This window comes from Juglans regia, chromosome 4, assembly GCF_001411555.2.
Source record: "Juglans regia cultivar Chandler chromosome 4, Walnut 2.0, whole genome shotgun sequence".
In the NCBI taxonomy this organism is placed as follows: domain Eukaryota; kingdom Viridiplantae; phylum Streptophyta; class Magnoliopsida; order Fagales; family Juglandaceae; genus Juglans; species Juglans regia.
Window position 1 is genome coordinate 16,627,563 of NC_049904.1, and position 24,177 is coordinate 16,651,739.

The window sequence follows — 24,177 nt, forward strand, 5'->3', positions numbered from 1 at the left end:
TATTTGTAAGGGCTTTATTTAATTTCATTGAATGATTGTCTGGATATAAAAAAAATAAAAAATAAAAAATAAAATAAAATAAAAGATCACCGGCAAATTGGAATAGTCAGACCACCGGTAAGATAATGCACATTTATATATAATATGTACATTATACGTTACGTATTAAAGTTACATCGCTTTCTTGGACTACTTGGAAGTCTTGGATGGTTGGATCACGTACTGCGTTGTATTTGTGGTCATGATTGAATTATTACGTACGCACGTATGTAACTTATACTCTTTGAATTCCTTTAATTGTCCTGCATATCTATCTGATCACAGCTGCCCATCTACCAAATGTGGATTTAGATCGATCCAGACAAACTTTTTTTTTTTTTTTAATTTGAAACTTGGAACATGCAGGCCTCTCATTGCATGATCCGACGTCCTGGAAGATGCTACTAAAAAGACTGGTGCATTTTGTATAGACAACAAAATAAAATAAAAAATCACGTCGATCGGCAGCTTTCTCAAATGGTTGATGTCTTCTAATTTATAATTACAACTTCTGACTTTTCGATTATTGGATGAAAAACTGTGTGCTTTAGACTATAGTTCTTCGGATGAAGAGAGGAGGTCAAGGAAACAAGCTGGCGTTTAAAATTCATGCAAGGTGGCATATTCTAGAACGGCCACGAAGGCAGACACGGTTCGAAACGTCAACTCCTCAATCTTATCTTCCAGAAGTTGGGAGTAGATGATATCATTAATTCAAGCAGTCTTTTCGAGACTTTTGACTCTGAACGTTTTTAATTCTGTTTCACTACACGTATACAGATGGAACTCTTCTTTGGGGCAACACATGAACAAACTTCATGCTATAAATATCTCAACCCTTTCCCTTTATATAGGCATGTTCCATAAATCTTTCTCCCAAAATACTTGTTTTTGAAGCTCTTTTCCTACCCCCCAAAACTTGAAACTTCCCAAGTTCACACCTGATCGAACTACATTAATATTGAAATGGCTTCTCGCATCAGCTTCTTGCTAGGACTCCTCGCTGTGTCTTTTACCGTCAGTACCTTGGCATCTGACCCAGGCCCTCTTCAAGATTTCTGCGTTGCAGATAAAACAAGTTCAGGTACGTACAAAACGAAACATAATTAGCATCAAATATGTTTCCACCTTTGTCATGATCGCAAGTTTTGCTTCTCCATATCCATTTCCTAACTGTACTTTAAATTAATTAGGCCATGCTCATGTATTTATATATGTGCGAGTCTTTTTAGTTCATAATTTACATGATTCTTTTCTATAAATGGCAGTTCTAGTGAATGGTTTGGTCTGCAAGGATCCCAATCTGGTTCAAGCCGATGACTTCTTCTTCAGTGGACTACATATAGCAGGCAACACAACAAACGCCCCATTCGGGGCAAGGCTGACACCGGTGACTGTAGCCCAAGTAGGAGGGCTAAACACGCTTGGCATCTCCATTTCCCGCGTTGATTACGCACCCGGGGGTATGAACCCACCTCACACCCACCCTCGAGCCACCGAAATCATAACAGTCTTGGAAGGAAACGTCGAAGTTGGTTTTGTCACATCCAACCCGGTCAACCGTCTCATCACAAAGGTGCTAGGAAAGGGCGATGTCTTTGTCTTCCCCATCGGTCTCGTCCACTACCAAGTAAATGTAGGTTCTACGAATGCCGTTGTCATTGTTGCTCTGAACAGTCAAAACCCTGGTATTGTCTCAATTCCGAATGTGTTGTTTGGGTCTACGCCAGAAATCGCAAGTGACATTCTTGCAAGGGCCTTCCAAGTTGATAAGAACGTTGTCGATGATATCAAATCCAAGTTCTAGACAAGTGATAGTAGAATATGATTACTAGATCAACATGAAAGAACAACTGATCTAGCTTCCAACTGGTGATCTCCAGCAGTTTGGGTATTTTGTATGCCTGTCACAGAAGTTTGAGGCTTTCTGGCTTTCTCTATTCTTTTGTGCATTACTTTATCTTTAAGCAAATGGTTATTTTTTTTATATTTTCTGACATTGATGTCATATATATATATAGTGTATTCAATAAAAACGAATTTTAGATTGAATACAGGCCGTGATGATCTTCAGCCTCATTAATATTAATTAAGCATGGCACGTACGTACCCGTCTTTCCTATGGAAACTACACATAAATTGAGCGTTATTCTAATAATAAATTTGGATCATATCAGCCATTAATACGATGGACGGAAATGGTCTCCAAGATGGGGCGCTAGCTGGAATTTAGAGGTTTCCCTAATTGTAAATCATGCCATCTGGGTTAACGTCTGCAAATTGCATTGCTTCCATAGAGGGAAATTAGTAACCATGGTTGATTAATACTAGTACTGGTGTTGACTTTATCGATCGCTAGCTAGCTAGGAAAGTAAGCTAGCTAATTAATTACTGCAAAAAAAGGCCCATTTGCCGGCATTTATTCTAATGGCATTTATGTAAATGCCGGTAAAAATAGTAATTTGCCGACGTTTTGTTTATGCATCGATACATATATAGCGGCGCATATGCCCATTTGCCGACGTTTTGTTTGCTTAAACCCAGCCGAAATTTATAGCTATTTAGCGGCATTTATAGCTATGGATATGCCGAGAAAATAGAAATTTCGGCATATCCAGAAAATTTCTATCTATTTAGCGGCATTTATAGCTATGTCGAGAAAATAAAAATTTAACCACGTTTCATTTTACGCCAGTAATTTAATATATATTTATCGACATTTGCATAAATTAACGTTAATAAATTATATACAATTAGCGGCGTGTAGATTAGCAGCACTTATGGATATGCCGAGAAAATAGATATTTAACGACATTTCATTTTTACGCAGGTAATTCATGTATATGCAATTGTCGGCGTGTGCATAAACGTCAATAAAGTAGAGAAGAGTTAGTGGCGTTTATATTAGAGGCGCTTATATATATGTCAAAAAATAATAATTTATTGACGTTTCATTTATATTACTGGCATTTATACAAATGTCGGTAAATGGACATTTAATTACATTTCGCTTTGAAGTAGCTTGTAGTTAATTATATTTATATTTAGTATTAGTATAAATAACAATATATATATAATAATATATAGTAATATCATATATTGATATAGTGTTTGATTATGTATGTTAGTGATAATATGCTAATGTATGTATACCCGATATCAATTTTGTATATTAAGATTTATAAGATTAATTTTATGTTATATTAAATATTATATTAATTTTATGTTATTAGATTATTATTATTCTTGAATACTAAGATTTTAAAATTTAATGTTATATTAATTAAAATTTAGTATATAATAAAAACTATTTTATATAAATTATATATAAAAATTTTGTATAATATAAAAAATCATATAAAACATATTTTATATAATATGATAAATTATATATATATATATATATATATATATACGAACCGGTCCGGTGTTAGAAAATGAAAAAGCAAAATCATACCGTTTCGACCGGTTTTAAAAAACATGAAACCAATATTGGGCCGAATCGATTTTGAATCGGACTGAATCCATTGGTTCAGTCTGGTTCACTAGTTTACCGATTTCTTTTTTCCTACGTAGACCCAATAAAAAGTTAAAAAGAAAAGAAAAATTTAAAAACTCATTATTCTATTCTATGTATTTTTTTCAATCATTTTCTCATGTTTTGCAAAGTTTTTATCATGAGTGTTTTTTATCGGTGTTGGTCAAATATAATTTTTGTGGTCTATCATATATAAAGAGATTATACAAAAATAATTTCAAAAATTGAATTGGTTTTATGTGGTTTGTCGGATATACTTTACAATTTAATGAATCACATCAATTTATAAAATTATTCTTGTATAATCTCTTTAAGATTATAGTATTTTTATTTTTTATTATAACTTTTTCATATTTTACAGATAAATATTTGAAATATATATATTAAAAAAAAAATAAGTGCGACATATTTTAGTTTTAAAAGTTGGCGGCAATTAGACTCTAGCGCTCATTTTCCTTAGTTAATTTTCACCTTGGCGCCGAATACTAGCTCCAAACACAATTTCAATATTCATTTGATTTTTAAATGCATTTCAAAGGTGGGGGCGTGCGGCAATAGTGGAGATGGGAAGTCTATTGGGTGGTTCAAGCACTACGAGCAAAAATACAGCGGTGCAGAACAGCCAAGAAAAGAGCCGTCCAATGTTCTTCTAAAACCCAAGAAGCACCGACGAAGAACTTTGAAGAAGTGAAAAGCTTCGTCAATGGAGTACTTGCTCTCCGTAAGCTTCTCTTCGCCTCTCCTCTCTGTAATCCACGAATCCAACTTCAGGTAAAAAAGTTAATACTCTTTAGTACTGAAGCAGTCTTTCAAAATTTCCTCTCTCAAACCCTATTTGGTTGCTGAGAAAATGTCAGGAAAGAAAACTTTCGATTCTTCAAGGAAAAAATAAAAGAAAGGACAAACTTTTCAATGTCTTCGAGAGGTAAAAGACCTGCTTGCCTGAAAAAGAATTCAGACAAGTTACAGCTACATTACTATGCTGGGTTGAGTTTTTTTTTCCCCCTTGAAACCAAAACAAACATACTCGGAATTTTTGCTTCTTACTTTCTTCACATTTTCTCGAGAACCGAACTTGTGGAAAGAATGAGAACTGACTCATTCAGATGGTGTATTTATTTCTGGGCTCTTTTCTAATATGCTTATCTTAGTACCCAGTTGATTGATAATTGTGGTCGTTACCCACGTCAAATTTCTCTACACTCCGTGATCACGTTTGTTTTACAGAGTGCTTTTTTTTGGACATTGCAAAATTGTGCACAGGATGAAGGCTGTAAAGCTATTCATCATGGACTTGGCAGGATAGGAGAAAACTAGGGCTAAAGGAAAAGTTCTCGAGGAAGCTATATGATCAACAAGTCCCTCTCGCCTCTTGGGAATGTCATAAATGATCAACATCCTGTTTCATGTTTCCAAGCTTACTCGTATTCTACATGATGCACTTGTTGGTTTCCTAGCCTTCTCATCATACTAGTATCAACTTGTAGTTAATATCCAATCTTGTTTGTAATCTTGCAGGGTGGGGACTCCAGAACTGCTGTGTTGTGTTGTTGCTTATCGAGCCCTTCAGGCTTCAAATGCATCAGAGAACTAGTTAAGTTCTCTTTAGCATATTTTTTATGTCTTTATATGGGCAACTATTTCTAGAACGAGCGTTGTTTCATATAGTTGAGGGAAAGAATAGATAACAGAGCACAATTATTATGGAAAAAGATGTGCTTATCCATCCATAACAAGGGCTGTTGGGAATAACTGTATATCTAAGACTAACTCGAAGTATAGTAGCAGAAATAAGCAAAAGAAAATGCTGACAATCACACAGAAACGACACCAAGATTTAAGTGGTTCGGCTCAAAGTGAGCCTAGGGGTCGGTATCAGAGATTTCACTATCAACAAAGATGGAGTACAGAAGAATAATACAAAACTTCTTTCACAAAGAAGTTATCTCTCTAGCTCTCTAACTTCTCTCAAGAAATCACTAAAACAAACAAAAAATGATTTCGGAAGTCTAAAAACAAATGGGGGCGCCGTTTGATATTTATAGAAACAGTGAGAATTCACTTCTGTGAACATTGGCTCGAGCGAACACTCGAGTGAGTGTCGAGCGAGCGTAGATCTTGGACATTTCGCTCAAGCTAACAGATGAGCGATGTTGAGCGAAGCTCTCGGACTGAATATCGCTCGAGCTGAATGTCGAGCGAGTGTCGAGCGAGCGTAGATCTTGGACATTTCGCTCAAGCTAACAGATGAGCGATGTTGAGCGAAGCTCTCGGACTGAATATCGCTCGAGCTGAATGTCGAGCGAGTGTCGAGCGAAGCTCTCTGTCTGATTTTGCTCGAGCTGAATGAACCTACGCTCAAGCGAACATACGACACAACACTGTTTCAACTAAATTCATGCCACCTCTTAACAAATCTCCACCTTGGCTTGAACTTTGCCAATTCCTACACAAAAAACCTCTGACCACAAAACCAATCCCCATCACCAAATCCCTTACGGGAATCACAAAATGCGAACACCAATCAAGTCCAAACAGAGTTTGAACTTGTATACTGCAACTGGCTTTGTCATCATATCTGCTGGATTCTCAGTAGTAGCAATCTTCAGAATTTGTATAACACCCCTTGTAACAATCTCTCTGAGAAAATGATACCTGACATCAATGTGGTTCGTTCTCTCATGATACATTTGATTTTTGGTCAAATGTATTGCACTCTGACTGTCACAGAATACTGAAATCCCATCTTGCTATAATCCCAAATCATTGATCAAGCCTTTCAACCAAATGGCCTCCTTAACAGCCTCTGCTGCTGCCATGTACTCTGCCTCTGTAGTTGATAAAGCAACAGTGGATTGCAGTGTTGCTTTCCAACTGATAGTAGACCCACACAAAGTGAAAACATAACCTGTCAATGATCTTCTTATATCTAAGTCTCCAGCATAATTTGAATCAACAAAACCAGTAACTTTGGAACTGAGATCAACATCTCTATCAAATATTAAGCCAAAGTTCAAAGCTCCTCTCAAATACCTGAGTATCCATTTCACAGCCTGCCAATGAGTCTTACTTGGATTAGCCATATACCTACTACGCTCACTGCCTGTGAAATGTCTGGACGAGTGCAAACCATTGCATACATTATACTGCCAACTGCACTGGAATAAGGAACACTCGCCATGAACCGTTCCTTCTCATCTGTCTGAGGAGATAGGGAAGCTGAAAGTTTAAAGTGTGTAGCAAGTGGTGTACTTACTGGTTTGGAATCAAATATTCCAAATCTCTGAAGAACTTTCTCAATGTACTTTCCCTGGGACAAGTACAACTTCCCAGCTTTCCTATCTCTGAAGATTTCCATCCCCAAAATCTTCTTTGCAGCACCTAAGTCTTTCATTTCAAACTCATTTCTGAGTTGGGTCTTTAACAAACCAATGTCAGATATGCCTCTAGCAGCAATAAGCATATCATCAACATATAGTAACAAATAAATGAAAGACTTATCATATAACTCCTTATGATAAACACAACTATCATAGTTACTTCTCAAATAACCATGATCAATCATAAATGAATCAAAACGTTTATACCATTGCCTTGGAGACTGCTTCAAACCATATAATGATTTCTTCAATCTGCACACGTGATCTTCTTTACTTTCAACAATGAATCCCTCTGGCTGATGCATATAAATGGTCTCGTCAAGCTCACCATGTAGGAACGCTGTTTTAACTTCAAGTCGTTGTAGCTCTAGGTCATACAATGCTACTATAGCAAGTAGCATTCTGATCGAACTGTGTTTCACAACTGGAGAGAAGACTTCATTGAAGTCGATGCCTTCTCTCTGACTGAAGCCTTTAGCAACTAAGCGCGCCTTGTATCTTGCATCTGTGTCACCCTAGATTCCCTCTTTTCTTTTGAAGACCCATTTGAAGCCAACAGTCTTCACCTTCTTTGGCAACAAAACCAAATCCCATGTTTGGTTTTTGTGAAGAGACTCAATCTCTTCAATCATAGCTGCGCACCACTGTGCAGATTCTTTGCTCTTGACAGCTTCTGAATAACTGGAAGGCTCCTGACCAATAATATTCTCTGCCATAGTAAGAGCATACATCACTATATCTGCATGAGCATATCTCTGAGGTGGTCTAATCTGCTTCTTCTGTCTACCAGTAGCTATATTGTAGTCTTGCTCACCTTGTGCGCCGCTATTCGAATCAGAGTTATGCTCATCTGCAATAGCATGATCTTGGGCGCCACTGGGCAGCCCTTGTGGCGCTTCCACCTGAAACTCCACTTGCTTTCCAATATCCTGTTCTTTTCTTGTAGACACAGTACTCTCCTTTCTCGGATTAAGCATAGATTTTTCATCAAATACGACATCCCTACTGATCACAAACCTAGGTGATTTAGGATCAGTACACCACAACCTAAATCCCTTCACCCCACTGGCATACCCAATGAATATGCCTTTCTTTGCCCTTGGCTCAAGTTTTCCATCCCTACCATTGCCTTGGAGACTGCTTCAAACCAAACAAACTGGTCTGCAAACCGCAAGTGAGATTAGTGAAGAAGGGGTCATTATCAAACTACCACATTTAAACCTCTTGAGTTGACTAATATCAAATTCATAATCTTGATGCATTGAAAATATCAATTTATGAGCAAATTTGAATCCTCATAACTTCTTACAATCCCAATCATCTACTTTCTTGATGGAAAATGCCTTAGTTTAGGAAGTACCATAAGATGTAAAGAGAAGCCGATAAGACCATAAAGCCGATACAGACAAGCAGCATCACAGAAACCACAAATGCACAACTGATGTTAATAACTTCTATAAGACCATAAAGAAAATGCAATAATATAAGACCATAAAGACTTTGTGCAGTCCTACCAATAATATGAGACCATAGACGACCATAAAGCATCTAGGATTCTAGCCCCCAGTCCTGCCATTGCTACTCAAGAAAATGCAATAATATAAGACCATAAAGACTTTGTGCAGATTTATTTTAGACTCAGTGCAGATTTATTTTAGACCATAATAAATAAGATTTTTGTAAATTGCAACTCATTTCATCCTAATCACTTAAGTTGTCATTTAGGCTGGACTTTCTATCATCTTTCTTGTATCTTTAATTCCTGTATCTTCCAGTTTCTTTCTTTCTTAAAGTTGCTCAGTTTGTCTTTCCCCCATTGTCTTACTGGTTTCATTTAAGTGAGGCTACATGGCAGTATTATAGCTTATGAGATGATATTCTTTCATTTCAACAAGTGTTGCCATTTTCTATTCAACATAGATACAGGGGACCAATAGCAAAAGGCAAAATGGCAATGGGGGCCTTGGTTATTTGCACCCAGAGAACCAATAGCAGAAGGCAAAATGGCCCAACATGAACTTCTGGAGTTGATTCCACACCATACAAGTGTAAAGGTGCCATTCTGCTTGCAGCCTCTATTAAGCATCTATGCTCACTTCTCTCTCTCTCTCAGAATTTTTTACTAGATTTTTTTGGTTTGGTTTGGTTTTCTACCATCATTTCCTCCTTTGCTTCAGATATAACTTCTTGTTTTGGTGAGTCTTCATGGTTTTTCCTCTCTTGCATTGATTTGTTTGTTTTAGCCGACAAAAGTTAGGTGCTTTTCTTAATAATTTCCCTTCCTGAGTTTCTCTTTTTCCCTCTAGAATTTGGTTTTCTGGAAATTCACGTGTTGATCCTTTCTGGGTCGTTTTCCAGACTTTTGCTGATTTCCCAGACTTTTCTTGCTTCGCATTACCATGCAATGCTTAAATTAGCAAATCCACAAACCAAACGCCAAGCTGAATAAACTCAGCTTTGTCTGACGACTTGCTTTCCCTCAATAGCATGAGCAAGACGGGACTAATTAGATGGGCCAAGTGGTGGGTGGTACAATCTTTTAAATCTACATAAGTTGTATACAACGGCGAAGTAGTCATTAGGCTTGCATAAGTTGTATTCATCTTATCTCCTTAAAACTCTCTTCCTTATTAAAGCCTTCTCTTTATTTTTGGAGCAGGTAGAATGGGTCGAACACCAGAAAAATGTAACCTCCAGATTAAAAATATGTCATATATCCTTTTTGGAGTGGAACGTGTAAAGAGTTGCAAGTTGGTCAGATTCAACGACAAGGTCTCCCTTTTTTAGAGATTGTGGTACTCTATTTGGATTACTTGAATACATTTTTTTTTTATAATTTATGTATTACTTGGAGAATCACCTGTTTAGGCCTTATCTTTTTTTTTTATAGTTTATTTTTTCCTAACAACAAGAGGAAGAGGCCAATAATACTTTTTATTAGTTTTTTTTTTTCCCAAAGAGGTGAAATAAATATAATTGTTAGATAGTTATGGAGCTGTGAAGGGACTGTTTTGATTTATTACTCAATAAATAGCAGTATATTAGATTGGTTATTAAATGTTGGATATATGTTCCTTTTGTTTAGGTGGTGTTACTATTAGAGTTCTGGCTCAAGGTGTTGATAATAGGAAGAAGTCAGGTAAGCGGGGGTTCATATACTAGTTTTGTATAAAACAAATAAAATGAGGTTGACCTTGAAAAATAAGCATGTTTGCTTTGAAAAGAGATGATCTGAAAACAACCTCAGATGTTTATTCTGCATATGCATAAATTCTATTTAAGAGAAAGTGTTTTTCTGTCATGACTGGTGTAGACATGAGCTAGTTTTGTGCACTTTATTTCTGAACTATGTAAAAGAGCGAATATGAAAATCTAGAAGTTTTGTTATGAACAAATGAGAATATTTTGTTTATGTTTATCTCAAACATGTGAAATGATCTGAAGCTTTTCAGTATTTTATTTTGGAATGATGTGTCATCTGAAAACCTTGGCATGAAGTTCTGATTCTGTATATGATTGTAATCGGATTTTCGATGAAATCTGTTCTGTTTCTGTTAAGGCCCAGCCACGGGTATAATGGTGGTTTATAACCCTACCACGGGGGTGAAACATGGTATACGGCCCAGTCACGGGTATAATAGTAGTTTATAACCCTATCACGGGGGTGAAACATGGAAAATGGCCCAGCCACAGGTATAATGGTGGTTTATAACCCTACCACGGGGGTTAAACATGCTATTGTCCCGATGTGATATTAAACGATGATATGGTTATAATGTTTCAGTGTAGAAATGCCAACGGATTCTCTTTTTGGAATAAGTTTATTTTTCTAAAAATTTCGCTCTAATGTTTTTGTACAAGTTTTGTTTCTGCATTCTGAAAGTAAATGTTTTGTTCGGCTTATCAAATGTTATAAATGCTCATGTTTACATGCTAGTATATGCTCTCTACTTGCTGAGTTGTTGATAACTCACCCCGTTAATCTTCATAATATTTCAGATGACATCGATGGTTCAGCTGAGGATCAGTATTAGAGTCTATGGAGAAGATTAGCAGTGATTTGTTGTTGGGTATCTCATGATATTAGTGTTGGTGTTGCAGGTTAATTAATTTTTTTTCTTAAGTTTGATTCAATGGATTTAGACGGTTTATTGAGACTTATGTTAATGTTATATTATTTCTAGTTGTTAAATTGAGACATGAAGAAGAGTTGATTTTATTTGGGTTGTTGGATTGAATATTGGATAAATGAGTTTATATGGTTTATTTAATTCAAGTATTTATGTTTGATTTGAGGTTTGGGAAAATATAAATTCTTGAATTTGGAAGTACTCTAGCCTTGTTAGAGTTGATTATCAGGTTATATGAGTTAACTCTCCGGACCCTCGGGGACGGGGTGTTACAGTTTCAATCTTAGGCTGCTCACAGCATACAAACGAAGAGCATAAGGAGATGCCCATGCACTAAACATTTGCATCTACACTCAATGCCCCTTGTAAACCTTTCCAGCATACAAAAGAAACTCTAAGAGGAATGACAGGATCCCAAACAAACTTTGCCCACCTTACTTCCTCATTCTTGGATCGGCATAGCTCCCATCTAGATTTCATAGTGACATTAGAACCCTTCGACATCTTCCAATGCACCCTTTCAACCATCTTTAGTCTTCCCAGCTTCACCTTCAATCTAATATAACAAGCCATAGCTCTTCCTATCAACATCGTGAGCACATCTTCTTTCCACTCTATTCCATTAATCACCTCTCGCAGCACCAATTTAGGTTGATGTATATTACTCGTCTGTTTGCCTAGAATGCCAAGACCAGACCAGTTTTCCCACCAGAAAGGAATTCGTGCTTCATTAATCTGCCAACTTGTTTGCTCTATGATGACCGAAAAATAGGAAGAAATTGACTTCCATATAGGGGAAGCAATCCGCTGGACCATTCCTTGAAAAGGATAATTTTTTTTTTTACAATAATTTTCTCTCATAAATTTCACCCATATGGAACTACCATATAACACACTCCAGGCAAGCTTCACTCGGACAGCTTTCTGAACATCCCATAAATCACAAATTCCTCTTGAACAGGTTTAGCAACCTTTTGGCAAGACACCCAATGCTTTTTACTGTGCTCTTCCGTGCATCCCCATAAAAAACCAACAAAAATGGAGTAAAGCTTCCTAATGACCATTTTCAGGACATAAGATCAATAGGTAAGCTGGAAAGCACATGTCGAAGTATTACAATGAGTCCCCCAACCGAAAGAAGTCCTTTCCAGCCATCTAGCTTTGGACGTACTTTCTTTAATAATTCCTTAAAATAGCGCACTCCAATCATAGAAGTAGCAGTAGAAATGCCCAAGCATTTACAAGGAAATTTTTCAAGACCATATCCGGTAATTCCTTGTATCTTTTTTTTTCTTGTATACGAAATACACTTAGAAAAATAAATGGACTACTTATCCGTGTTCACCTTTTTTCCTGACCACTTTGAATAACGATCAATAACTTCCATGAGCCCTTTCACCAATTTTTTATCCCCATTTAGAAAGAAAACAACATCATCTGCATACAATAAATAGGAAACCTTCATACTCACCCTAGGAATTGAAAGAGGTTTAATTTTCTGAAGATCCACTGCCTGCTTAACCATTCTTGTGAACACTTCCTATGCTAGAATGAACAAGTATGGTGAAAGGGGATCCCCCTGCCGAACCCCTCTCGAAGATTGAAAATACCCTCGATATGTTCCACGAGATGGGTAAGTTTGACATAATTGGGATTTGAACCTTTCAATTTTAAGGTATAGATGGTTTTAGAGCATAGAAAATATGGGGTTTGTGCATTTTACTTAATTTTGGGGCTCGATTGCAAATAGTTAAAATCTAGGGCTTTAGTGGCATTTTTGGAAAGTTTAAGGGCAATTTTGTAAATACTAATTTTGAAACCCTTTTGATTATGAACATGTTTCTTAGTAGTTCAAATCCTTACTTAGAATAACTTTGATTCCAACCACATCGATTCTCTAACTTCGAAAAGTATATAAGTTAGCCTCTAACTTACACTTTGATAACTTATTTATGAATTATTGATAAATGACACATTAATGACATAAATGTGGCAAGAAGCTGGTTCGGGGCACTATTATCGAGATCAATCGACATTTTTGCAAAATTACGCAAGCGATTCCTAACACAGTTCATGGCCAACAGGAAGTGAAGATGACCGGCGGCATACCTCCTAACCATCAAACATAATGAGGGAGAAAGCCTAAAGGCATACCTCACTCGGTTCAATAAAGAGTGATTAACCACCGACGACCAAGATTAGAAGATTAAGCTAGAAGCCTTTCTAGGGGGTGTGGCGCCGAAGTCCATTCATGGCAGAGCTGACATGGTGGACTTCGTCAACATTAAGAGAATTCATGGATAAGGCTGACGACTTCGTCAATGCTGAAGGCACATTGCAACCCTTAATAGCATTACAAAAAACAGAGATGAAAGAAGAAGATAAGGACCTCCAGGGATTGAGCGAGCAAATAGTATTGGAAAAGACTGGCTAAAGATATAGTGATATAAGGAGTGAAAAGTGACCACCCCCAAGGGGACACGACCCGAGGTCTGCTCACAGCAACCTAAGTGTGCCGTCAAAAGACCGATCGACAAATTGAGAAGATGTCACAAGAGGGAAAAAAGGACGATATGTTTACTCTTATCATCGAAATGATACCCACTGAATAGAGAACCACTTCACACTAAAGAGGTGAGATGTGGAACTACAGGGAGGCGGCAAAACGAAACACCTGATTGCATAACACCTGAAGCCTGAAGAATTAGTGCCAGGGCGAGGAATAGAGCGAGATCCAGAGCGAGATCCAGATAACCGATGAAGTAGAAGTCCAAGAGGATAGCGATCATCAAGGGGGGACGATCAAGATGCCCCTCGCCAGAACTCAAATCATGGAGAAGACCTGCCGTGGGAGGAACTTCAGCATTCAGAAGAAATGCACACGCCTACAGAGCGAGATATGAGGAAGCATACATGACCAACGGACAACCCAAGCAGCCGAGGTAGAGGAGCAAAGAGCATATCTCTTTCGGTAAGAAGATTACCAAAGAGTCTTGTACCCACATGACAATGCATTACTGGTAACACTGTTGGTCGCCAACTACACCACCCAGAGGATTTTGATTGACAATGGAAGTTCAGCTGATATCCTCTTTTTGGATGCCATCACCAAAATGGGCATTGACCCTAGAAAACTGCAATCGTCAACCATACAATTGAAGGGGTTCTTGGGAGATGTAGTACAAGCTTTGGGCACAATAATTCTACCTGTCAAAGCTGGAAAGGGACCACAGATTGCCACCGCTATGATCAATTTTCTTGTCGTCAAGGCCCCTTCATCCTACAATGCCATATTGGGGCGCCCATGCTTGAACAACCTCAGAGCACTCACCTCTACTTACCATCTAAAGATGAAGTTCCTAACAGAGGCGAGAATAGGAAAAGTCCAAGGCGAGCAACCCTAGCATGAGAATGTTATGATCAAGAGCTTAGGTCAGGAGGAGCAAACCTCTGTACAACAGACATCAAGGCTCGAGATGAAATCCCACCCCCACCGCCAGTCCTTATCGACCAAGGTGTAAGGATGTGGGATGAAGAAATTTTGCAGCAAGCAGAACCCAACGAACCATTAGAACTGGTAGCCCTCCACCTAGAGCGCTCGAAAACCTCAACTTGGGTTAGGACCAGACTCCAGCCTAAGGTCTGAGAAGCCTTGAATTAATTGCTAGTTGAGCAGAAAGACATGTTTGGATGGAGCCACGAGGATATGCTGGAAATAGACAATGAAGTCATCGAGCACCATCTTTGTGTCAACCCCGCCATAAAAAAAGTCCACCAGAAGATGAGGTCATTTAGCATAGAGAAATATCCATCCACAAAGGACAGTGTCCCACTACCACATATCAACATGATCGTCAATTCCACGACAAGGTACCAAATGTTGTGCTTCATGGATGCCTACTCAGGGGATAACAGCATATCCGAATGAATCCAGTAGATGAGGAGAAGACCTCATTTGTGACAGACTGGGGGCTATACTACTACCAAGTCATGCCCTTCGACTTGAAAAATGCAAGGGCGACATACCAGAGACTCGATGTGGGTAAACAACAGGGCGCGGCGCGCAAGTCTTTAGACTCTGGGATCCTAGACCAGTAATGTCGAGTCACCAAATTTGTTGTGGTTAAATAATAGGGCACACAAGTCTTCAGACTTCGTGATGCTCGACCACTAATGTCAAGTCACAAGACTCACTCTTGGTAAACAATAGATCGTGCAGGTCCTCGGACCACACTACCCTTCCCATAACAATGCTTGGAAATGCACTAAGGATATAGAACACAAATTCCATAAAGCAAAGCAATCAGAAATAACCATCATGACTCATTAGAATGAGGAAAAATATCAATCCACTCAAAATATCAGGTTTGTACAAAGATGGCTGGCACAACAAAGAAAGAAAAATAAAGCAAAAACAAAAAATGGGGCTATGTTCAGGAAGGAGGAGCTGGAGGAGCTGGTGGATCCGGAGAACACATTAGGCATGGTGTCAAGCCCAAGAGAGTCAACGTATTGGCCAACTGCCTGATCAGGCTTGAAAGGCTCAAGGTTTAGAGTCCTCTAGGCTGGCACAATAACCGTAACCGAATGCCCTATTGTCAACTGATCTAGCTGCCAGAAGTTGAAGAGAAAGGCGTGCAACCTCCTCACTAGAAGCAGCCAGCTCCGACTCCAACTCCTTGACGTGTTGGTTGCAATCTTTAACCTTGTTGCCTAGTCGATACAAGGAGTCCAATATCTCGCTCTGCCTTTTGTTCATCCCATCAGGATTGTCTTTCATCTCCTCATGCTGATAGGATAGCTCCTCCAACTCCCCCTTCTTTTCCCCTAGGTCAAGCGTAGGTTGCTGCTTGCCTCAACAACATCCGCCATGGTATCTGCTAACTCTTTGTAGTGTTTCCTTGCCCCATGTAACTCTGCCTGAAGGTAGGACAATTTTTCTTGTTTGGAAGTAAGCTCTTTCTAAAGCACCCTCAACTCGAAGTAGTTGCAAGCAGCCTCCCTCCTTGCCTGGTTGAGCTTTTGCCGAGTCGAGCTCTTCGCCAAAAACTAACACATCTTCCTGTAAGCTAGACAAGTCAACCTCCAATGACTGGATATACCCATCAGGTTGGTCAATGACCACCTCAGGCTCAATCTTCTCGGTCTCTAAGCACACGATATACTCGTCAGGTTGGTCGATGACCATCTCAGGCTCGGTCTTCTCAGTCTCTATTCAGGACCATACTTCATCTTCCAAGTCCTACTGTTCATTTTTTATCAAGGCCTCTAGCTGGTCCACGCCCTACCAAAACCATATATAAATAAGGATCTGAGCTCAAAAGGAGAATCGAGGACTCAATTTGACAAACTACCCAATTTGAGAGCTAATCCTGAGTTGAGCCTCATCAGTTGGACTTTGATCTCAACTCCTCCCATCGAGATCGTGTCACGGTTGCCAGCAATAGAGTCTGTAAAGCCATAAGCAAGAGTGAAGTTGATGTCCACATCATCTTCATCGACCAACTCCAAGGCGACTAGCTGGGTCAAAGGTGAAACACAGTCGGGTGACCGAATCAAGTTGAGTTCCCACAAAGGTAACTCAAAATCAAGGGCAATAGCAAGGTTTGAGAGGGCTTGCCCCATCAAATTGCCCAAACCGTCAGAGTTTAGGGAGTCCTCTCGGATAGGAGATCTGTGAGACCGAGGCTCAACCGCCCTTTCAGCCTCATGGCGGGACCGCTTCCTTTCTTTCTCTGGCAAGGTAGCAACGACGACTGCTGATGCAAAAGTTATCAGGCATCACCAAAAACCTATCAATATAGGCCTTTGCCAAATGGGCCTCTGTCCAAACAAACTCTTGGTTGTGCTCCACCCAGGAGTAAACCTTTCCACATGGGCTTGTCCTATTGGGAAAGGATAACAATCAAGGCTTTTTCACCATGGACCTTTCACCAAATGGCGCAGACTGGGAATTCAGCCTTATTGGCCTCTCTACCAGGACATTCCCATCCTTGCCCTGAAACAAAGAAAAATTTCTTCTGCCACTGCTTGGCATTTGAGTGGCAACACTCAAAGCAAGCAAGGCGATAAGGAGGGTAGTAACAAAAGGAGCAAATGTTACCCTCTAGTTTCCTAAATGCATGGCAGCTAGAAACTCATGGGCTATCAAATTGGGGTGGTACCCCTCCCCGAAAGGTTCCAAAACCATCTTCCATGTGACACATCATCACATGAGATTCTGCAATCATTGAGTGGAGCTGAGCAGTGCCAACTTCAAATATTCAAGGATTAGGCGATAGAAAATAAGTCACAACCCATGAGAAATGAAGCAAACCGTAGGAGACACCTTTTCAGCAAAGCCCTCTTCATCGACGACCCTTTGGTGGGGACCTCGAGAACCAGGGAATCTAAGATACCAAACAAATCCCTCAACTTTCGAAGGTCAACCTTGTCTAGGCTAGATGACCAGCCTTAACCCTTGAAATAAGGAACTTCACGAGCGAAAGAAGACTATGGAGGAGGAGATACATGAGGAGAAGGGCGAGAAGTACTATGACGAGCCATAGGGATAGACAGGAGATTTGGAAAAAAAAGGAAATGGGTATCAACAGGGAGCACATATAGTGAAGAATAAGGATATGCGAAAGTGAAAGAGGTGACCTTGAAAAGGAGGAAGTTACTTATAACTAGGGGCGCGGCAGTTGAAATGGCCCAAGACGAATATGGACAACCTGACAACAAAGATCACCGTAGGCACGACCCACAATTTGTTGATGTGACAAAGGACAGACACAAAGCAGTTACAACCCCCTGACACGCAAGTACAAACGGCCAATCACAGCGAATGATGCGAAAGTCACGAACGTTTCATAATCTTTAACTCCCAAAGTCATTTGTGGGATAACTGGAGAGTCATTTAAATCTCTAATAAACAGGCCAAGGATACGAAGTAAAAGGTCCATGTAATCGGCTCAATAGTTCAAGAAACCTACAGGAACATTGTTTGCTCAGTCTCAGGGGATCATATCGTCCGTGATAAGATTACTATGGTAACCAACATTAATAGCCGATATATACCACTAAGGAAACGGTGTGATACTTGGGGTATTATTCTCCAAGATGCCAAATTGTTCCTTCTAGGATCATATCCTGAGAATATGGCAATCAAAACCCTGATATTTGAAAAAAAATATAATTGTCCTTATCAACAACTGTCCACCCTTATATAAGGGACCAACACCAATAAACCCAGGTACAATCTTCAAACCTCTTTTTTACCAAGCAATATGTCCATATTCCTGACTTAGGTATCGTAGGTGCACCAGGCACACCAGGCCCCCTTTTCTTCCTTGTTGCAGGTCCTTAATTGAGATCAATTGGTGATGAAACACGTTGTCAACATATGAAGTTTATAAAAATTTCACAAGTCATACCAGAGGCTTTAAATGACCCTTTTGATACAAAACTATGTAACTCCACATCTTTGGTTAGCTACACCAACTAGAATCTCATCAATTTAAATTATTTTGACCAAAAACATATATTTTGGTAGGAATGTCAAAATTACTCCATAAATACTATGAGTGAAACTTGAAGATATGGAAATAAGGTCATCAAGATAAGTTTGAGGCAGACTTCAAACAAGAAATTAGAATATATCCATCTTCAGATGTCTTAACCATAAAAGATAACAATATTTCAAGATTTAGAAACTTCAAGAGCATATCAAATCAAGCCCTTCAATATAGATCAAAGGTGCATAAAGATCGATTCTAGCCATTCAAGGAACATAAGAAACAAACAGACTTATGCAACTGTTCAGAATATGCAAGGTTCAACACATTAATCAATTAGGGAATGAGGTAGCACACTAGCTTGCCCGATATGCTTGGAATGTTGATAATATTGAGATATGGGGATGAATAGTGATTGATGTATAACATTCCTCTAAAAAAAAGAAAGAATTTGACAAGTGTCTTTGTCTTCCATAAAATAGATTAGTGATAGGACTTAACAATAGGGAGGATAAAGATAGAGCCAGCCAGGTAATTTACACTCCATTGAGTTCATGACATCATCATGCATCTAAGTTTGGAAGCCCCAACCCACATTCCTCCCTTGCTAATCTACAAGGCATCATCCAAGAAATCCACCTTTTCTTTTGTTTACCAATATATTCTCCCCAACAGAAGTTAGTAAACAAACGATACAATATTTTAATAGAAGTTTGAGAAAAATGAATGCTAAACATACTGCAAGGGTATACGGATACATGCTAGCACATACTTTATATATAGGCACCAATTTACCCTAAATACATAATAGATTACCTTTCCAAATCTGTCATTTTTCTCTTCTATTCATCACCCCACACGTTATAAAAAAACTATAGGTGTGGAGTTGTGAGTGAATAGTGGTTGATGTATAGCATTCCTTCATATATATAATGATGGAAAGAATAAATAAAACCTTTCGACATTCACCATCTGTGTGTGTATATATATATATACCCAAAAAAGATTCATGAGTAGAAATGAAATCTAGCAATTTCCTTCAAAAAATAGTACTTTTAATTAATAAATTAAACCAAGGCTACTCAAATATTTCATTGTTCACCATAGGGCAGGTGTTGCTTATCACCATGTTCATGAAATTAAATCCTTTCTCAGCATACAAGAATGGAAACATTCTCTTCACGATAATTTGTGAAATTACTAGCACTTAATTTTTTTTTAAATGAACTTTTCATTGATAATAACATATCAACTACAAAGTTTGTCAAACAAGATATTACCTGAGATAAACTCAGGACTCTCCTCGATCATTACAATCTCATTGCTATAATTAAAACTAAACTTAGCTAGGTGGTGCACAACACCATTTCTTGCTCTCGGTACCCATGCAACCTTCCAATCTTGTCTTCTCTTAAGTAGTTCTTTGATATCATCCACTACTTGCCCAAACCAAAGTCAATTCTCTTCTTTACTATTTACTGCCTTCACAACACTTTGTGCATCAACTTCAAATATTACATTGCAAAGGTTAAGTTCATGGCACAAAACCATTGCTCTATACAATGCCAAACATTCGGCTAGCACTGGTTTGGAGTTAAAACTCTTTTTCACAAGAGCAATGCTACATACAGTCTCCATTTTGAGACTGCATTGCAAGCCTAGTTAATTTTGTCTTTAAATTTTTTTAAAATTACAATAATATCCTTATCAAAATGGTACTTTTTTCTATTTAGTGAAAGACTTGCACATGCAGTCCCCAAATGGGGACTGCATATAGAATTTCTCTTTTCGCTAGAGTGAAACCAAAACTTCTCCTTCACAGTCCTGAACTATGACTCGAATACCCATTTCCTTAACATCTTCATGGAGTGTAGCATCGCAATTGGGTTTAATGTAACCTTCTGATGGTATTTTCCATGTTCTAGTGTTGTTGGTACAAGTCCCTCCTTGCTGACCATTTTGCCTTCTCACCTGTGCAGCCTTAAACTCTTCCATTAGCTCATCAATTCCCAATAGAAGTCTTTTTGAACCAATCATTCTACCTTCAAACAGAAATTTGTTCCTTCTTAGCTAGATTTTCCTCAACATAACAACAACCCAACTGAGAGTAACATCATTTAGTGTCTCTGTCCACCTTATCCAAGGCTCTAAAAAATTCATTTCATTTACATTCCATTTCTGCACTGGGCTCCTGCATCATTCCATATGTCATTAGCTGCAACACACCTCCATAACACATGTAACTCTTTTTTAGCCTCTTGCTTGCATACCATACAAATTGGATTGTCTAACACCTGTTTCTTATATAGATTTTGTCTTGTTGGCAACACACCTTGACAAGCCTTCCACATGAAGCTCTTCATAGTCCCTGGTACCTCCAAGTTCCATAGTTTCTTCCAACACTTTTCCAAACTACTCTTTATGAAAGACTCTCCCTGCTTCATATGTTTCATATTTAGAGTAGAATAATAAGCATTCCATACACTGAAAGTCCCATCACCAGTGTATCCCCAATAACTCTTGTCGGGTCCTCCAAGGAAACTAATAGGAATATTACAAATCTGCTCTGCCTCTTCCTTATTGAACATTTCGGCTACTAACTTCTCATTCCAGCTGTCATTCTCCTCATTAATCAACTCATTCACTCTTGCATCTCAGTCTAGTCTGCTAACTTGTGACTGCACACTGAAAGTTTCTGGAGATTGAAGCCACTTATGCCCCCATATCATAATATTTTGACCACTACCCACCCTCCATCTTAACCCTTTTTTCAACAAGTAAATTATTGAGAATAACTCCTCCAAATTAAAGAAGCACCCCTACCTAGTTTAGCCTCCATTAAAGATTTCTTCTTGAAATACTTTTCTTCAAAGATCTGAGCCACCAAAGAAGATGGAAACTGCATCATTCTCCAGCATTGCTTAGCAAGCAAAGCCTCATTAAAACTCTCAAAATCCCTAAAGCCTATACCTCTCTCACTCTTAGATTTGCCCGTCATTTCCCACCTCTTCCAATGAATCTTCTTCTCCCCCTCCCTACTACCCCACCAAAATTTAGCAATAATGTTTGAAATCTCATGACATAAATTCTTTGGTAGCCGAAATACACTCATCGTGTATGTAGGTATAGCTTGTAATACACTCTTGATAAGTACTTCTTTTCCTGCTTGAGAGAGAAATTAGTTTTTCTAGCTGGGAATTTTCTGCCATATACGCTCCTTTATTCCTCTAAAAGTATTAAATTTAGACCTCCCCACCAAAGCTGGTAATCCCACGTACCTTTCATAGCTTCCACACACACCACCTCCTGCTTCTTGAATAATATCTCTTTTCTCATTAGCTCTAGTATTAGAACTGAAAAAGAAAGAAGATTTTTGTTTATTTAGCATCTAACCTGATCCTGCCTCATATAGTTGTAGCAATTCATGAATCTTCTTCCACTCTGAAGCCTTTGCTCTGCAAAATAGAATACAATCATCCACAAACATCAGATGATTGATACATGTACCACCTCTTTCCACTGAAACACCTTTTACATCCCACTTCTTCTTTGCAGCAATAATCAAAGAGCTTAAACCTTCAACACAAAGGATAAAGATATAAGGTGACAAAGGGTCACCTTGTCTCAACCCCCACTTTGGACAAAAAGCCTTCCCTAGGATACCATTAACCAAGATTGCATAGCAAATTGAACTAACACACTCCATCACCAGTTGTATCCACTTCCACTAAATCCTAACTTCACCATCAAAGTCTTCAAATACCTCCATTCAGCCCTATCATACGCTTTGGACATATCTAACTTTAGAGCTAAACTTCCCACCTTTCCTTTCTTGCGAGTCTTCATGGAGTGTAGAATTTCAGAAGCTATCATAACATTATCAATGATCAATCTTCCCGGTAAAAAAACACTTTGGTTATAAGAAATAATTAAAGGTAACACTCTCTTTAACCTATTAGCCATGACTTTTGCAATAATCTTATACATCACATTACATAAGCTAATAGGACGGAAATCACTAACATTGACAACATTTTTTACTTTAAGAATTAAAGCAATAAATGTGTGATTTAAAGAAGAAAGTGTATCCTCTCCATTTAGGAAATTAAGAGCAGCTTTACTAACTACATCTCCAACAACATCCCAATGTGTTTGGAAAAGACATGCACTGAAGCCATCTGGTCCTGGGGATTTAATAGGCCTCATCTGTCTGATTGCAGCATCCATTTCTGTTCTGGTGAAAACCTAGTCTAGATGTTGATTCATCTCTGCTGAAACTCGAGGCTCCATGTTCTCCAAGCATCTTTCAATAATCTCTAGAGATGGCTCTGAAGAAGTGTACACCTTTGTAAAGAAACTTTGAAATGCTCCTGCAATTTCTACTACATCAGTCAACAACACCATATCATCTTCACCTTTCAGACTTTTGATAGTATTCTTTTTTTTCCTCTCAGTAGCACATGCATGAAAATAACAGGTATTCTATCCCCCTCTTTGCACCAATGCCTTTTTGCTCTTTGTTTCCATGTAATATGTTCTTGTTTCAGCAGAAAACCTAGTCTCAACTAAATAGACTTCACCTCATGAATGTTATGCTCATCCTCAATCTCCTGTAAGTGCTTTAGTCAATTAGACAAAGCCTTTAATTCCCTCCCTTTGTTCTTATCCAGTCCCCTGCTCCGTCTCCTTAAATCTCTACCACACCTCCCAAGAAGACTCATCACATTATGCATAGGATCAATAGTAAGACCCCTCACTTTCCACTGTTCTTGACCACACTGCCACACTCCTCTTCTAACTCCCATCTTGCCTCATATTTGAAGAGATTCCTACCTCCTTCTTGTTTCCTCTCCTCTCCCACTAAACCTCATTAGTAAAGGCTTATGATCCGAGCTTCTTGCCACTAACACTTCAATCCCATAATCTTGGAACATGTTAGTCCAAATAGGATTAACAGCCACTCTATCTAATCTCTCTTTCGTATATGTTCAATCCCCATGTTTATTGCTCCAAGTAAATATATCCCCCCTTAAAGCCAAGGTTATGCAAGTGACAACTCTCTAAAGCTTCTCTAAATCTAACCATCTGCACTTCCCTCCTAGGCTTCCCTCCCCTCTTTTAATTACTAAACAAGATTTCATTGAAATCCTCAAGGACGCACCAAGCATGCTGAAAATATGGTTTAAGAGATTCCAAAAATTCCCATGCTTCAGTTCTCCTTGCTGCATCTAGTTCACCATAAAGTTCTATTAGTAACCACCTCGATGAAGAATCCACATCTTTAATCCATGCACTTATATGTCAATCAGAATAATTGAGTACTTCAACTTGAGTTTCAACTCTCTAGAACAATGCCAAACCACCACTTCTACCTCGTGCATCCACTACAAAGCAACCGTCATACTCCAGTCTCCACTTGAGTCTACTAAATCTGTTTGCACTTAACTTTGTCATTAAGAAAATAAAATTGGGTTTCTTTTCCTTCACTAGCAAACAAAGGTCTTGAACTGACTGAGGGTTCCCAAGCCCTCGACAGTTCCAGCTTAGGAGAATCATTTCGCTTGGTGGGGTTGACTAGCAGCTGCCACCAATCT

At 38.6% G+C, this 24,177-nt stretch overlaps 1 protein-coding gene across 1 annotated transcript; it reads left to right on the plus strand.

Moving 5' to 3' along the window:
• The first annotated feature begins 872 nt into the window (after positions 1-872).
• LOC109021913 (putative germin-like protein 2-1) lies at positions 873-2,025 on the plus strand. Its single transcript, XM_019004646.2, has 2 exons — positions 873-1,123; positions 1,308-2,025. Exons 1-2 carry the CDS (start codon positions 1,006-1,008, stop codon positions 1,844-1,846), a joined length of 657 nt encoding a protein of 218 aa, XP_018860191.1. The 5' UTR covers positions 873-1,005; the 3' UTR covers positions 1,847-2,025.
• Positions 2,026-24,177: the final 22,152 nt, after the last annotated feature.

Bases quoted from the DNA above. Each gene is read 5' to 3' on its own strand.
- LOC109021913 (XM_019004646.2), top strand. From the start codon at position 1,006: ATGGCTTCTCGCATCAGCTTCTTGCTAGGACTCCTCGCTGTGTCTTTT. The intron at 1,124-1,307 runs GTACGTACAAAA...TATAAATGGCAG, and splicing joins TGCAGATAAAACAAGTTCAG to TTCTAGTGAATGGTTTGGTC.